Consider the following 16,219-nt stretch of genomic DNA (forward strand, 5'->3'; position numbering starts at 1 on the left):
AGAACTCATCAAGTCCACTATTTGAAGCTGTGTTCACGTGTATTGTGTAATAGTTTACAAACAGTGTATTGTGTAATAGTTACCACTCAAGAGAAAGTTGGTAAATCGCACTAGGATTGGCTCTTTACTTACTGATTTGCAGTTAATTTGCACACAAGTTAGGAGTCCGATTGCTCTTATGTTACTGGTGAGGCTCGATATGATCCTTGATCATTGTTTGAAAACTTTAACTTTTGTGACTAACTGAGTTGCCCATTCGGACTAGAATTGAACTTTAAGTTTAAAAAAATGACTTGGGTTGAGAAAGGGGATAGGCAGTTGTTGTAGGATTGTTGATACTTAAACAATTATATTAAAATCTTTTATTTATATAGGAACCAGCAGAATTTATTGTAAAGTACACAAAAAACCACTTGAAGAAAAAATAAAGAGACAAAATCTATATCTTAGATTATATTATTAAAAATTGAGCCATACGTCTAAACCCTAATAAGTATAACTCGAAAGTTAAACACATCAGTTTTCCTATTTATTATATGAATTAAATTATAAACCCTAACTCAGGGCGGAGAGAGACAAAGGTAGTTCAAACCTCACAGATGCTCATTAATAATGGATTGAAAGAATTGGACATGCATTACAGACCTTAATAATGGATTGGAAGAGGTTAGTTAGTTGTAGTAAATAATTCTGTCTTTTCATCATAACATTATTCACCAAATTCCTCACCCATCCAGGCCTCCACACTTCAATCAGATAAAATTAGATGTCTCTCAAATAAAAAGATCAATGTCTAGTATTCACAAATAATCCACCATATTTAGTGAAATTTCCACGCTGCTATTGTCAAGTTTTGATCCTAAATCATCACTCTCAATCTATCATCTAAGTACCAATTGAACTATCCAAAAGTATAATAATATCACGGTCTGAGTTCAAATCCTCAATGGAAGAGAATCTTAACTTTAGAGAAAAAAAAACACTCAATCCTATCTCACTAAAATACGTACATTCTGCAATTTACCTTTTCTCATAATCTCTAGAGCATAAGTAAACAGCCCTCTAGTCTAGAGTTTAAACCTAAGTACCTATTGACTTAACATTACAACTACAACTACATGTTTGTGGAGTTTGTGATTGGTGTAATTAAGGTGGATTTCCCCTAAAAACACAGCTACCAATGCAGCATCTTCCATTCCACAGGAAAAGATAGTGAAAAAGAAAGCACCAAAGCCAGCCAAAACTCAATGAAAGACCTACAACATACAGAGATGGAGGACCAGTACGTAGTGTACTACCCAAACAGAAAAACCCTTGCGTTACAACCGAAGAGAAGCCATAAAAACGGAGGCACTGTTTCTGGTAAGTGGCTTTAATGGTTAGCAGTGAGAAATCATTAGTATCCTCTGAAACCCCACTTTGGATTTTATGTAATAAATAAAAGGTTTGAAAGGGAGGTTCTACCCTCGTACGGAGGGGAAAAAGACTGGTAATAATGGTTGTGTTGAGTTGAGTCTTACCAGTTACCACCACATTGATACACTGTCATTATAACAACAAAGGCTGGCTCTTAGAATAATATATAGGATAGTATATATGGTTCACGAGGGCTGTGTCAGGCCGCCAGCCGCTGAGACCTGTGCTGTGCTGACGTTATGGGCGGTGGTGGCCTTGTGGACCATGCTCCCTGTGTGCCCTTTATGGGCACTGCCCACTGCCATGTCTGCACTATATGCTCCTCTCCATTTTTTATACACCTAATTGCATTGTGAATCTTGTCCAAAATTATGTTTCAATAGTTAATAGTTTGTGTACATGTAAACAATTTGAAGTCACATAGCATGGTAATTATAAATACATAATATAATTATAATAATAACTACCAGAATATGTTAATGTTATGTGACAGTAATTATTTGGAGGTACAAAATGTCATAATGTGTCAATTGTAAACCATTGTTTTTGGGCCAATATCTGTAATGCAAGGTAATTTAAATCATGATCCATGGTATAATTTGTCCGAATTTTAAACCTCGAGATTTAAAAGCCAGGCTCGAACCCACCCTCTCCAATGTGGAGTGCAACCAAGTGCCACTAAACCACAAGTTTATGTTCAAGAATCGCTGGAAGGGATAGATAGCAAGTCCTCCATGAGTCACGAGTTGTCCAAACACTTCCACCAATTTGAGGAAGCTCAATTTTCAATCTAAAGAGTCCAATGACTCAAATTTTAACTCGATAAATCCTAACTCAAAGATATTGTTAGAGAGAGTTGAATCTATAACTTGTACGGAAGTAAAATTTAACAAAAAAAAAACTAATAAATAATTCTTCAACCAACTCAATTGGGTTGGACTCATTGCTCTCTCAGCTCATTCTTCTACTATGACACGTTGCTCCAGAAAGTTAGAGAGGAAAAGCCTAATTTTACTTTGTGCTTTTCAAGGGAGATCTGTTGAACACGACAATCGGTGCTAATTCTCCACTTCCTTGGTAACAACTTAATTAATTTACCACTCACCTTTTACAAGTGGTAGTGGATGCTTTATAGTAATGGAGATTGGAGAGAACCACTTTTTATATCATATAGTGATAAAAGTTAACGCAGTGTATTATACTATGATTAAAGCTTTTCATGATTGGCAGTCATATCGAAATTCTCTTGATTCAAAGTTCTGTTAGGGAATTTTACTTTTTGTACCAAACGTGAAACCGGTTTTTGTTTCTGAAAGCCTTTTGTGTGCTCCTCACACCACTTTCACGTCACTATATTCTTATTCTTTTAATTGAAATTTCTATAATTATTTTATTTACGCCAATCTTAGGATGTGTTTGGCTCGTACAAAACAATCAAAATCAGAATGAGAATCAAATACTTGGCAATGTTAATGAATGTTGGTAAAAATATTTTGCATATATTTAATAATAAAGTGGAGTTGGAATAATTACCAAGATTGATATTGGGTTATGTATGACCCTATAATAGAAATACAAGTTTTAAAAATACAAAAATAAAAAATTAAGTCAATTGATCATAATATAATGATATATAAAGCACCAATATAAACAACAACAACAAAAATCAATACAAAAAATCTAAAATAAAATTAATCTAAACCTAAAAATCAAATTACTAATGAGATAGGATGATACTAGTTTTTAATACTTTTACATATTTAAAGAAAAATATTTATAAATATACATTTCTCTCACATTTCATATCTCATTTTCTTGTTTTTCCATTTTGCATGCGATCTAGACCTACCCTTACCTCTAAGTGGCTTCGTGATCCCTAAGCAGCTAAGCCCAACAAAATATACATTTAATTTTATTTTATATTAATCAGTGGAGAGGCTGTTGACTCTTTGTGCTACAACTGGTGGAGAAATTATGCATAAATAGATACTACAATGTAATATGTTGGGTAGAACTATATAAAAGAAAAAACAACTAATTGAGTTATGATTCGAGATAAGTATATTTTTCCTTTTCCTTGCGTGTATATATATAAAGGAGGGAAATGATCAACTTAGCGTGGGCAGGAATAATGTTAGTGTGTACATGAATTCATATAATAAATAGGAGTCGCAGGTTGCGGTCGGAGGGAGTGGAGAAATTGAAGGAGTGGTTGTTCAAAAGTTGGTTTCAGTTAAAGCTTCGGTCTTTTCTTCTCCCCCTTCAATTCAACTTTTTTTTACAGGTTCGTTGAGTTTCTTATTGCTGGAAGGTGACAAGTATCATCAATTGCATTTTGAATTTAACTTGCATTTTATTATTCAAAAATGTCTCCTCTTTATTTTTTTTTCCAATTATTTTCTTATTAAATTATTTTTAAAACTTTATTCCTCGCTGCACCCCCTTTGTCCTACTCATAACCCTTCACGAGTTGCGCCAGTAAAATATGATTCCTAAATCAAAATAGTTTTATAATAATAATAATATTTATTTTTTTTGAAAAATCTGAGATGAGTGTTGTTTTAAGGTTTAAGTGCCTCTGTTTTCTGTGCTTACATGCTCTGCTTGTTCTCTGTTAGCCATTCTGCTAAGTAGGGAGATTTGGCGTTTTCTTTTTGGGGTGAAAATGGGGAAAACTGCGAGATGGTTGAGGGGTTTGCTGGGGATGAAGAAAGACAAGGAGAGTGTGGGGAAGTTTTCGAGTTTTTCCGATAAGAAAGAGAAGAAAAGATGGAGTCTTGGCGGGGTAAGTAAAGATTCGGGAGGTTTGGGGGCGGCGGATTCACTTTTGCTCAGATCATCGTTCGTTGCTGACTCAGAAAAGGAACAACAAAACAGCCACGCCATTGCGGTGGCTGCCGCCACCGCCGCCGCGGCTGATGCTGCCGTGGCGGCGGCGCAGGCGGCCGTGGCGGTGGTCCGGCTCACCAGCCGGGGCAGGGGTGCTCTGTTCGTTACGCAGCGGGAGAAGTGGGCGGCCGTGAAAATTCAATCTGTTTTCAGGGGGTATTTGGTAAGTTTTCGTTCTCATTTAACAACGTTATAAATGTTTGAAGATTTTTTGTTGTTAAGGTTTTGATTACAGATCCAGGATGTTTGATCTGAATTAGGGTAAAATTGCAGGCCAGAAAAGCGCTGAGAGCTCTGAGAGGACTAGTGAAGCTACAGGCTCATGTTAGGGGATACCTCGTTAGAAAAAGAGCAGCCGCCACTCTTCACAGCATGCAAGCTCTCATCAGAGCTCAGGCCGCCGTCCGATCTCAAAGATTCCGCGGGAACCCCAGATTCCAAGCCGAAACCCGAGCTAGGAAGTTTCCCGTAAGAATCCAGATCAAAAAAATCAAGAAACATTACATAATACATAGCTTAATATATTCACTATTCACCCTACCTGACTAGCTCAGTTAGTGTGGGACTAATAGAGTTGGAATAAATTTAGAAAGTCTAAGCTGATAGTTGAATTGCACATTTATGTTTATATTCTCATAGGCCTGTCTGTTTGGCCCGAACCTGGAGACTGACGGGGCAACTCGATATTTTTGGTGTTGCAGGAGAGGTATGATGAATGCAGGAGTGCAGTACAGAGCAAGAGGCTCTCAGCATCATACGAATCATCCCTCAACGGGATGGACGATAGCCCTAAAATCGTGGAAATCGACACCTACAAGCTGAGATCAATGTCCCGTAGAATCAACAGCGCAGCCATTTCCGGGAACGAGTCAGACTGGAGTTTCGTGGGCGAAGAGTGGAAGTTCCCGACGGCCCAAAGCACTCCCCGCGGCGGCGCTCCGGCGAGGAGCATATGCGGCGACACCTTCTTCCGGCCATACTCAAACTTTCCGGGCTACATGGAGAAAACGCAGTCGTTCCGGGCGAAGCAGAGATCGGTGAGCGCTCCGAAGCAGAGACCGGAGGCGGGTAGAAGGAGGGTTTCGCTTGGGGATATTATGGCGTCTAGAATTAGCTCCAGCGGCGGTAGAATGCAGCGGTCTTGTTCTCAGGTTCAAAAACACCATGCTTTCTGATGATCCATTGCACAGTAATGTATAGAGATTTTAATTTACACAGAGGTTTTATTTTTGCATACATTCTTTTGGAAGCCATTCTAGCCTTCATACCACAAGTTTGCCACCGTTGCATCACACCATACCTGGATTGGATGACGACATATCATGATCAATTTATATTTTTGAGATTTTTCTTAATGGTTTTATGTCATTGTTGGCCCGACTTCATATCAATTCATGTAATTTTATTTACCTCCTTGTGATAAGAGAGTTACACAAGGGTCACAGGGCGAGGGCTTTACCCACATACTCACATAGTGAGGAGTGGGGTTTACCTCGTTAATAAATGTAATTTTATTTAATTTTTACTTTTTTTTTCAGGTGTTAAAACAACTAACCGCATGAACTTTTTCAAAACCTTATGATTAGGTGTCATTGATTTTTCGAAACTTTAGTTAGTTAGCTGCATAAAGCCTTGCGGGGCTAACTAGATTGATTTCACCAATCACCTTAAAATCTCTTGCTCATAGACCATAGACTATGCCTGCAAATAAGGGGTAAAAACAAGATGCACGAACTTGTGAAAAATGGGTTTATATTTTTTTGAAAAATGAATGTTTTTTTTTTAATTTACTTTGGTTTGCCACAAATCATGTTTGATATTGATAAGATTTTAATGGTGAAAAATATCATTTGAATATTTTTGGAGAGGAATATAATGTAATTTGAATTTCTGAAAGAGACTTATAACTTATTCTTCTTTTCTCATTGTAAAGAGTAGAAAATGTGGCAAAATTTTCTGGGATTAGGTCTAGTCGTCTAGATTGGGAGGAGAGTTGGTTTGGGTTGGTACTTGGTACCCCCGCCCTTACGCGACTTTATTTATTTCTTCCTGATTTTTTCAGGAATAAATTGGCTCTGTTTACATTTATAATCAGAATTAAATATTTTATAGTCATAGTCAAATTTGTGGAAGTATATTTGGTTTTCTTGCAATTAATGACAATCAGAATGTAATAAAGGGAAAAAATTACAAAAGTATTACTTGGACTAAAAATATTTACTCCCAACTTTTAGTCTCTTACTTCATAAGTGTTCAAATTTTATTGAAGGAAAAATAAAAAGGAAGAATAAAAATCATGACCCCCTTATATTAAACAATCAAAACATGTCACATCATAGGAAGTAAAAAATGAGAGTATAAATATTACTCAAAAAATACATGTAAGAATACATGTAGAATTACTCAAAAAACTATTTCCATCTCCACGAAAATTGCAATAAAAATAGAATACAAATTATTTTTAGTAGACTCTAACCTCTATATATATATATATATATATATATATATATATATATAAAAGTTATCTTTAAGATCTTGTCCTTCAAGAGTGGATAGGAAACATTTCCTAATCTAAGTTAATTTTGACAAAATATAATCCAATAGAATATTATACTAACAAGCTAGTTTAAAAAACTTCGACAATTTATATCGTGGACTAGGGTCCACATAACATTGTGGACCTTGGATCGAAACTACGTTGTTTTGATTTTTAGATTGTAAAGGATGTTGCAGTTTTCTATTTCCCCAATCTTCATGTATAGAATTTCATAACATAAGACACAAAAACTTACAACATAAGACACAAAAACTTACAACATAAGACACAAAAATTACAACACAAGACACATACACATGTTATATATTTTACTTATCTGATTTAGGTTGAGAATTTATTTTCTATAAGCACTGAGTTTCACAACACAAGACATAAATTTATAACATTAAACACAATATATATTGTGTGCTACACAACTACTAATTTGTTTTAGGTACAAAATTCATACTTTTAAAATACAAAATTTCATAACATAATACACAAAAATTTACAAAACAAGATACATATGTATGCTTTATAGTAATAAAAAAAGAAATTGTAACGTAAATTGGACACTCAAACAATCACAATCACAATCAAAATTAAATAAACCATTGCGCAAAAATGATGTGGGTATAAGACCAAGATCCATGGTATAAGGATGGAAAAACTTCACCTGTTAACATTACACTCCTAACTGTGGGGAGGAATTTCGGGAGAACCCGGGTTCAATTCCGACAAGTGACGATTCCCCCTGGGCCAGTTCCCGTGCCTCCCGTAGCGAACGTAGGTGGACCCCGGACCATTAAACGGATAGAGAGAAAGACCCTGTAAATTTACCCAAAAAAATTACATTCCTAACTTTTTTAGCTAGGTAGACGAAATAGAGCTTTAAATATATAAAGAGTGTTGTATATGTCACTTTGAATAGTTGAGTTGGGTTTATGGAGTTCCTAGCTAATACAATATGGATTAAATTCGGATTAAGACTTCTGATGGGCTGCCCTCTACCCCCAAATAATAAGAAATAAGTCCAAAATGTAATTTTGAAAATTAAAGGGGCTTCTTGAAATTCAAGTTGCAATTTAGTCGTTATATCATGGACCATGGTCCAAAAACTACGTTGTTTCTTTAAGTAAAAAAATGGATGCCGTCACATCTTAACGGAATCTCGTAAATGAAACTACAGTTTATCTAAAATGACTCACATTTGTTTTTATATTATCAAATGAAACTGTAATTGAATTGAACTAAAATTGTATTTGTGTTGAAATAAGACTATAGTGTATATAAAATGAAACTGAATAACAGTTTCACATATTTGAGTGTATATTGTCCAATGAAACTGTAGTTGTATTATAATGAAACTACAGTGTATATAAAACGAAACTGAATAATAATTTCACATCATTTGCGGTTGCAATTAGAACAATCATAATCTCTCCAAAAGCCTTAAAGGGCTTGACCAAAATCATATTTGAAACCAGTTTGAAAACTTGGGCTTAATATAAGTCTTAGTGCATGGTCTCTTCTGTATTTTTCATAATTTAGCGAACGATTCGCAAAAAAAAAAAAAAAAAAAAAAAAAAAAAAAAAAAACTTACACAATATTACACCCACAGGAATTTGAGCAATTATATAATCTGTATATCTTTATGGAGAACTAATGCAAGGTGAAATAAATTAATAACACTTTAACGGTATTTTGTATTTGAAAGGGGTGGTCATGTAGACCATAAATAAATTTTGTATTTGAAGATCACGAATTGAGTTGAATTTAACCTTGTTTTTTTCACACACAATTGTATAATAAGGTTTTTACACAATCTTTTATGCATTAAATATTTACCCAAATCACTAAAAATGCGGTTTAAATTCTTTCTTGAACAAACACAGTTTTATACTCATGTATATCATATATGAACTTAGACCATATACCAAATCATACGATATATATGGTGATGGGTATATAGCCAAAATCGTTTAAGGGTGTGCTTAAAAATAAGGAAAATAACTTTTGAAAAATAAGTCACTTTTTAGAAAACATTTTTAATTTGTGTTTGGTTGCATTCTAGAAAATTGTCCTTGTGTGTTTGGTTCATTTTTTAAAAAGTGAGCAAAATTGTATAATTAAAATTTTAATTGTTGTTAACTAAAAAAGATTGATAACAACTATTTGACAATAACTATGTTTTGCCTAGCTATACTTTTTGTTTTCCAAATAACAAAGAAAAAAAAAAGAGCAGAGTACCGTCGAAAACCAATATGGTTTCTATTGGTTTCCGTCGGAAGAAGGTAGAAAGCTGAGGATGGCGAAAAAAAAGCAAAAAAAAAAAGTCACAGAAAAAGACCAAAAAAAAAGAAAAAAGAAAAAAATAAGAAGCCATATAGATCTAGAAAAATGACTTCCCCAAAAATAGAGAAGCTATTTGTCAAGAAAATAATAAAACTATTTTCTCTTTAATCGAAAACCATTTTCTGTTGACTTTAATTTTTCTTTTTTTTTTTAAAAAGGCCAAGGCAATAGTGCAAAACAAAGGCGACACTCAAAGACCCAGGCAGCAAGCTACCTTAGTGGATCTTTCCCCTTAAAAATTTGAGTTAATATAGTGTGAGCCATTGGCTCACGTATCAGATATTAAACTGATAAAAACAGATACTACACTTGATCTTAGCCAAAAGGCCGAGAAAGGTATGTTGACTTTAATTTTTCAATCTCTACAAACTCACCTTAAAAATTGGTTATTTTCATAATCTTATAGGGGAATTAGTTCGTATAATATATGTAAGAATGTAAATAATTTCTTTAATTCCCACATTTACGAGTTTAACCAAATTAATACCTATAATTCATATGATTATAATAGGTCAATTACGGAAATCCCGTATGTAACAATTCGGCACACATGCAATACGATAAAAACCCTATTCCGTAGAGGAGAGTTCCCCATCACTGGAATTGTGGAATAAATAATTACCAAAAGATATGGCGAGTAAAAATTAGAAAAATGTATACGAGTAAAAATTTGGAAAGTCATTTTTTGTTATAATGGATAATTTTTTTCTTTCACCATAAAATATTTTTCAACACGTGATTGAAGACATGCCATCACATGCGTGCCTAGAGACAGATTGGCTTTTGTACATTCCTTGTGTCCTCGTTAAACCTCCCAAAAATACCATATATATGTTCCCCGTGAACCCATGAACAAAATTCCAAAATGCGCAATCAATCTCTCACCCTAACATTTTCAAATTATCTAAGCTCTCATTTTGCTCACATTCGAAACCCCATTATTGTGAATCCAGAATAGCAAATTTGAAAATAAAAAAGACGGAATTTATTGAACTAATAAAAATACGATAGTAGTCATAGTACACTGGATCGGAAATGCAATCTCGACCTAAATCTGCATGGAACCTCTTAACTAACAGGCTAATCTTTGATTTATTAATCTCATCAAACTAATTAAGCAATGTAGTACATAGGATCCGGCAACTTGAAAGTACGCGCTCCAGCGTTATCCCCCAGCAAATCGCTCCACTGGCCGCCGATGTTTCCGATGATTCGGTACCCTTTCTTCACCAGCTCCGTCCTCTTCTTGGACTTGTACTCCACTGCGGTCCCCGTGTCATTTGCTCCCCTGAACCCATAATATATAATCATTAGTCCATATATATATATATATCAAGATTCACAATTTCAGGAATAATCCCAGTCAAAGTTGCTGATTTTGTAACCAAAAGGTTACAAGTTTTACCCCAACATGAGTCTTATTAGTTTGGACCAATTAGATATACACAACTCTGTCAGCTAGGTTATAAATCAGAATTTACTTAATGCACACCTTCATATAGTGACTACATGCAGAATTTTAGATAATGACTGCGGGAACAAAAAAAAAAATGAAAAAATGGACAGTTTTGGCATGCATATATATATATACATCAAAGTGTTTGGATATATTACTTTAGGATGAGCGTCTTCCAGTGGCTATAACCGGCTTTCTTGAGATTGGCGATTCTCACTTTTCTGAACTCTGACTTTGTGCCGGAGAGGAAGACGGGCTCAATACCCAGAGACAACAGCGTTGTGTACAAATGCACGGCTCCGGGCACCGCCGGTGCCCTTCCTTCACTAACCCATGCATCAAACTTGGTGGCGTTATATTTCGTTGCCCTGCATGAACCAACCAAAACGTATTTAATCTCATTATCACTAGTACAAAGAATAACATAAGATAAGAGACTGACATTTAGCCATTATTACTATAAGAATAATAGTATATCTCTTTAAATAGAATTTACAGTGACAATTTTGTAAATAATTAATTAACAATCCGCCACTGTTGTAAGATGAATTATGTTTTAAGAATGGCGGGTGTACCCGAAGGCGACGTCGGAGCGGGCGTAGTAGGGGAGGTTGGAGAGGGTGGTCTCGTCGATGTCGAACACCCAAATGTCGTTGCCGTCGTGGGCCAGCGTGGCGTTCTTGGCGTACTGGACGGCGGAGATGGCGACGGAGATGCAGTCGTCGCGGTACTGGTGGCCGAGCATGTAGTGGCCGACGTAGCCTTCGCATTGCTGGGGGACCATTGTCCAGTCACGGATGTTGTTGCTCTCCACGCCTAGCCGCCAGCTCAGGCAGTTGACGCCGGAAATGTTGTGGACTTGCCTGGGGGGAGGGCCTGCATGGGAAAATGTGGCGATGGTGGCTAGAAGCACGACGACCAACACTAATGCTCTCATGGTTTTCTCTTCTTTATCTTTATGATAAGAAGGGGGTAACATTCTATGTGTACGCGCTAGTTTAAATAAAGGCTCGATGTACCAAAGTCCAAAATCCTCCTTGCTTTTTCTTGTTGAATCCCAATCTCAAGGGTCCTTCATATTCTGCAGGACATAGTATCTGGGAGAATATAAATTATGATAATTTATTTGAATACATGAATTAGACATTTGCTTATTATGCATAAAGAATCACTCACTTTCAGAGGTTGTTTCCATTCTGTGCTGGTGAGCTTATATTTCTTCCCTAATGTCTTTTGCTTTTTCGTATAAATTACTAGTGGAGCATCTTTTAGTCTTTTGCCACGAATAATATTAGACGGAACGTAGTTTTCGTATGTTGATAATCATATTAAAAGGTAAACAAGAAATTTAGAAGGAAAAACAGCATTAATCATGTTTTTTTTACCCTGCTAACATGACTTGTTTAGAGCCAATCATAATTTTTTTTTATATTGTTTAATTTCAGTCAATAAAATCAAAACGTAACATCAGCATTATCATTGTCCTTTTTTTTAATAAGGGTGTGTTTGGTTCGTATAAAGGAATCGAAATGAATCAAATATTTGATAATGGTAAAGGATTTTGGTGAAAGTATTTTATATGTTTGGTAGTAAAGTTGAATTGAAATGATTACTAATATTATTTATCCTATTGTAGTCTTTCTCTTTTTTTTTTCTTTTTTTTTTTTTTAATAATCACACGTAACATAACATTACTACAAGTCTTAACAATTATTTTCATTAGTACCCAGAGTCCAGTATAATCAACAAGTATATACTCTGTATAATTTATTAGAGACATTTTTTAAAAATAGTACATTATTTTTATTTTTTTTGTCGATATGCGTTATGAATTGTTCATTTGTTCTCTAATAAATGAGTTACCGTTGTATAAGAAACAAACAAGTTAATTGGTGCATATGGACGAGATAACATAACAACTATAGAAGCGACGCAATTAGTCACGAGAATTCGGGATCCGGCCGAGACCTGTGGTTCTAGCGGACCGATCGGGTGGTCCTACACGTAGTTCTTGTACATATTTACCCATCAAAATAAACGTTACATTTGCTTTTTGGGTTCATTGACACATTTACGATACATTTGATTGGAAGGATGAGAATATGAGAGAACGAAATTGTAAGTTTATGTGAAAAGAATAATGTGGAATTTAAATTTCAGCGTTTTATTTGCATAAATAAAATTACTGGGAATTTTAATTTCAATGTTTGATATAATGAGAATTGTGTTTATAATAGGAGAAGAAGGTACACTATGGTCAAGAGGCAGATTTCATACATCAATTTTAGATTAAAAAAGATTGATAATTTTGTTTGGAATAAGGGTCAAATAAGCAACTGAACTACACACGAAACTGCAATTAGGCTATCATTGAACTCAAAAACAATACAATTGGGTCCCTGAACTACACAAATCCATGCAAATTAACCCAAAGTGACTTGTTTGACTTGATCTCCCGGTTACCAACTTTAAAAATAATATTTTAAAATAATTTTAAATAAAATACTTAATTAAAATTAAATTTAAAATTTAAAATAAAAAAAATGGACCCAATTGACTTGTTCCTATTTGTTGTTGTTTAAAAATAAATTAATTAATTTATTTATTTAAAATTATTTTAAAATATTATTTTTAAAGTTGGTAACCCGAAAATCAAGTCAACAAGTCACTTTGGATTAATTTGCATGAGTTTGTGTAGTTCAATGACCCAATTGCATTGTTTTTGAGTTCGATGGCCTAATTACAGTTTAGTGTGTAGTTCGGTGGCCTATTTGACTGTTATTCTATTTTGTTTCAATGTTATTTTTTCTTCATAAAAACCCCAGAATTGAAATATCAATGGGTGACATGAGATTCTAATTCTATAAAAATAAGGGAGACGAAACAAAAAAAGTTATTTGCTTTCAAGTTTACTTAGGAATTCCCACTTATAATTCCCTCTGACCAAATGTCCTTTAGTTTAACTTGTATTCCTTTATTATTAATTCAATTGCAGAATTATATATGCACCAATCACATTATAAGCGCAGTAGAAAATGTACTTTCTGTCGATGTTGTAAAATTTAATAACACTTTCAGTCATCAACATAATAATATCTTAACAAATTTCTCCGTAAATTAATATGCCAACATACTTAACGAGCTTTTGCATGGATAGAAGAATTATATTATTAAAAATTAATTAAAGTCATTAAGCAATCTCAGCTTTGTCAATATTCAATCTCCAAGTGGCCCTCGCGCGTGCTTAATAGTCAAATCAAGTAATTAAAGCAAACCCTCCGGCAGTCTTTGCTCTTGTCGCCCGCAGACATATCGCATAATTAATTAATGATATATCGTCAGTCGTCACTGTTTAATTGTGTGCTCCAGATGAATATGCTTTATATTTGTTTAATCACATAGCACATAAGATTTGTATTAAACAACGTCGTGAAATCAACACTATCCCATTTTATCATATACTATTTCTTTTGCATAATTACTTTTTCGCCATGGCATCTTCTTCTTCTTCTTCTTTTTTTTTTTTTTTTTAATTTGCCATGGCATCTTAAGCTACTATACTATGTGAATTATTGGATATATATCCACCACTTAAACCACTTTTCATATTAACTCTTAAGAGCAATACCATCATAATTTTTAAACGTTTTGTGCACAATTAAAAGAGAAGCTGAGTTTGAGGGAAAATAATAAATGAAAAGGAGAGAGATAAAAAAAATTGCAGGATATAAGTTCTTTGTGGATTCCGCGGAAGAAAAAAAAAACACAATCGCACTGGTACACGGTTTACGCAATAAATGAACCTAACGAGCGCATATAACAATTTTTAAAAAAAATATTTTTTTCTTCTTTTTGTCATATATAATCTTGTCTTATTATTATTTTTTATTTTTTCTCCTTTTTTTTAAAGTAATAACTGGCAAAAAAAACTGACAAAAATGACATGCCTTTGCCTTTGGATGAGTTGGAAGTGAGAGAGGGTGATTTGGAAGAGAGGGGAAATTGTATTTGTTACAACTAGCAACTAGCAAATCATTAGGATTCCATGGTCCAATGGATAAGGTGCTGGTCTACGAAACCAGAAATTCTCGGTTCAATCCCCAGTGGATCGGAAATGAAGTTCTTAAACTTAAATGTAATTATCTCCCCCGAACACGTTGGCGTCACATCTTATTCAAATCCTACTTTCTATCCATTCCTACATCCAGTTATATACGGTTTTCTTTTTATTATTTGTTTTTTAAATATTATTTAGAGAAAATAAAATATAGTAAATTTATAATACACTATTTTTTTAAATAGAAAAAGTGTCAAATAATTCACTAAACTTTTACACATTGCGTAATTAAATCGCCAAACAAAAAATATGTACAACTAGACTATTAAAAATTTAAAAATTGTGCAAATAACATTTTTTATAGGTTACTTTTAAGTTTCCCTTAAATATGTTGTCATAATTTCAAATTAAATATAAAAAATTATTTTAATTATTATTTTTAAAAATTAAAGAAAAAAACAATTTTAAAAAATAATTTTTTATATTTAATTTAAAATTATGACATCATATTTAAATGAAACTTGAAAGTAACCCGTAAAAATGCTATTTGCACAATTTTTGAGTTTTTAATGGTCTAATTACACATTTTTGTTTGATAGTTCAATTTCATAATATGTATTTTGGATCAAAAGTATCATCACATTTTTTGTTATAAATAACTATTCAACCTTAAATATTGCATTTCCCTCCAAAGTATTACACTGTTTCTTTTAATAACAAATAATGTAACACAAACTTTTGAATCTATATTCACAATTTAAGAACTCTATATTCAAAGTTATTATGCGCATTTTGGACCCGAGTCCATAGCATTTTTTAAAGTACTATTGAGTCAGATTTGAACCCACTCCTTTCCATATAAGAGTTCAACCGAGTGCTCTAGTCCATAGCATAATTTGGGGGTTGTTATGCCGTGGACCCAGGTCCACCTTGCGAGGTGGACCTGGGTCTACATTCACATACACTATACTTTACATTCACAGTTTGTAAACTCCACATTCACACATTACAGGATTATATGTTTAGTAACTATACTTTACATTCACATACACTATATTCTACATTCACAATTTGTAAACTCCACATTCACACATGCATAACTCTACATTCACGATTTCTATACTCCATATTCACAATTTGAAACCTCCACATTCACACATTTCTGGGCAACTATACATTCATACAATCATAAATCTACATTCACGATTTCTATACTCTACATTCACACTTTGAAACCTCTACATTCACACATTTTTGGACAACTCTATATTCAACAATATGTTTACTGGTGATGTCCGATTGTCAGTCGGTGTGTAATTTCATTAATGGCTCTTCAACAGATCTTTCATATGCTGGCTGTGTGATTGATGAGTGCAGGTCTTTGCAAAGACACTTTGAAGTAGTGTCTAGTGGTTTTATTCCTAGATCAGCGAATAAGCTTGCCCATGCTGTTGCAAGGGCGGCTCGTTCCCAACCTGGTCCTTCTAGTTGGTTATCTTCTATTCTTTC

The 16,219-nt window shown here is 34.0% G+C and overlaps 2 protein-coding genes and 1 non-coding gene across 4 annotated transcripts; 1 reads left to right on the forward strand and 2 right to left on the reverse strand.

Annotated features, from left to right (window-relative positions):
* Positions 1–3,571: 3,571 nt before the first annotated feature.
* Positions 3,572–5,541, forward strand: LOC116023260. 2 transcript variants are annotated; one of them, XM_031264249.1, is made up of 4 exons: positions 3,572–3,700; positions 4,035–4,468; positions 4,579–4,773; positions 5,007–5,541. In XM_031264249.1, the coding sequence occupies exons 2-4, from the start codon at positions 4,082–4,084 to the stop codon at positions 5,478–5,480; spliced, it is 1,056 nt and encodes a 351-aa protein (XP_031120109.1). In that variant the 5' UTR covers positions 3,572–3,700; positions 4,035–4,081; the 3' UTR covers positions 5,481–5,541. The 2 variants fall into 2 exon arrangements, with proteins under 2 accessions (XP_031120109.1, XP_031120110.1); XM_031264250.1 differs by lacking the exon at positions 4,579–4,773.
* Positions 5,542–9,342: 3,801 nt separating this feature from the next.
* Positions 9,343–9,537, reverse strand: LOC116023839. Its single transcript, XR_004099432.1, has one exon. It is a non-coding gene; the product is annotated as a U2 spliceosomal RNA (small nuclear RNA).
* A 622-nt stretch (positions 9,538–10,159) lies between these two features.
* On the reverse strand, positions 10,160–11,633 carry LOC116023090 (acid phosphatase 1-like). Its single transcript, XM_031264056.1, has 3 exons — positions 11,229–11,633; positions 10,812–11,021; positions 10,160–10,485 (listed from the first exon to the last, which is right to left on the reverse strand). The coding sequence occupies exons 1-3, from the start codon at positions 11,630–11,632 to the stop codon at positions 10,311–10,313; spliced, it is 789 nt and encodes a 262-aa protein (XP_031119916.1). The 5' UTR covers position 11,633; the 3' UTR covers positions 10,160–10,310.
* Positions 11,634–16,219: the final 4,586 nt, after the last annotated feature.

This window comes from Ipomoea triloba, chromosome 6, assembly GCF_003576645.1.
Source record: "Ipomoea triloba cultivar NCNSP0323 chromosome 6, ASM357664v1".
NCBI classification, from domain to species: Eukaryota; Viridiplantae; Streptophyta; class Magnoliopsida; order Solanales; family Convolvulaceae; genus Ipomoea; species Ipomoea triloba.

Excerpts from the sequence above, each read along its gene's own strand:
- LOC116023260 (XM_031264249.1), top strand. The coding sequence starts at position 4,082 with ATGGGGAAAACTGCGAGATGGTTGAGGGGTTTGCTGGGGATGAAGAAA. Across the intron at positions 4,469-4,578 it reads CTGTTTTCAGGGGGTATTTG|GCCAGAAAAGCGCTGAGAGC; the intron begins GTAAGTTTTCGT and ends GTAAAATTGCAG. Across the intron at positions 4,774-5,006 it reads CCCGAGCTAGGAAGTTTCCC|GAGAGGTATGATGAATGCAG; the intron begins GTAAGAATCCAG and ends TTGGTGTTGCAG.
- LOC116023090 (XM_031264056.1), bottom strand. The coding sequence starts at position 11,632 with ATGTTACCCCCTTCTTATCATAAAGATAAAGAAGAGAAAACCATGAGA. Across the intron at positions 11,022-11,228 it reads CGCTCCGACGTCGCCTTCGG|GGCAACGAAATATAACGCCA; the intron begins GTACACCCGCCA and ends TGGTTCATGCAG. Across the intron at positions 10,486-10,811 it reads TGGAAGACGCTCATCCTAAA|GGGAGCAAATGACACGGGGA; the intron begins GTAATATATCCA and ends TTATGGGTTCAG.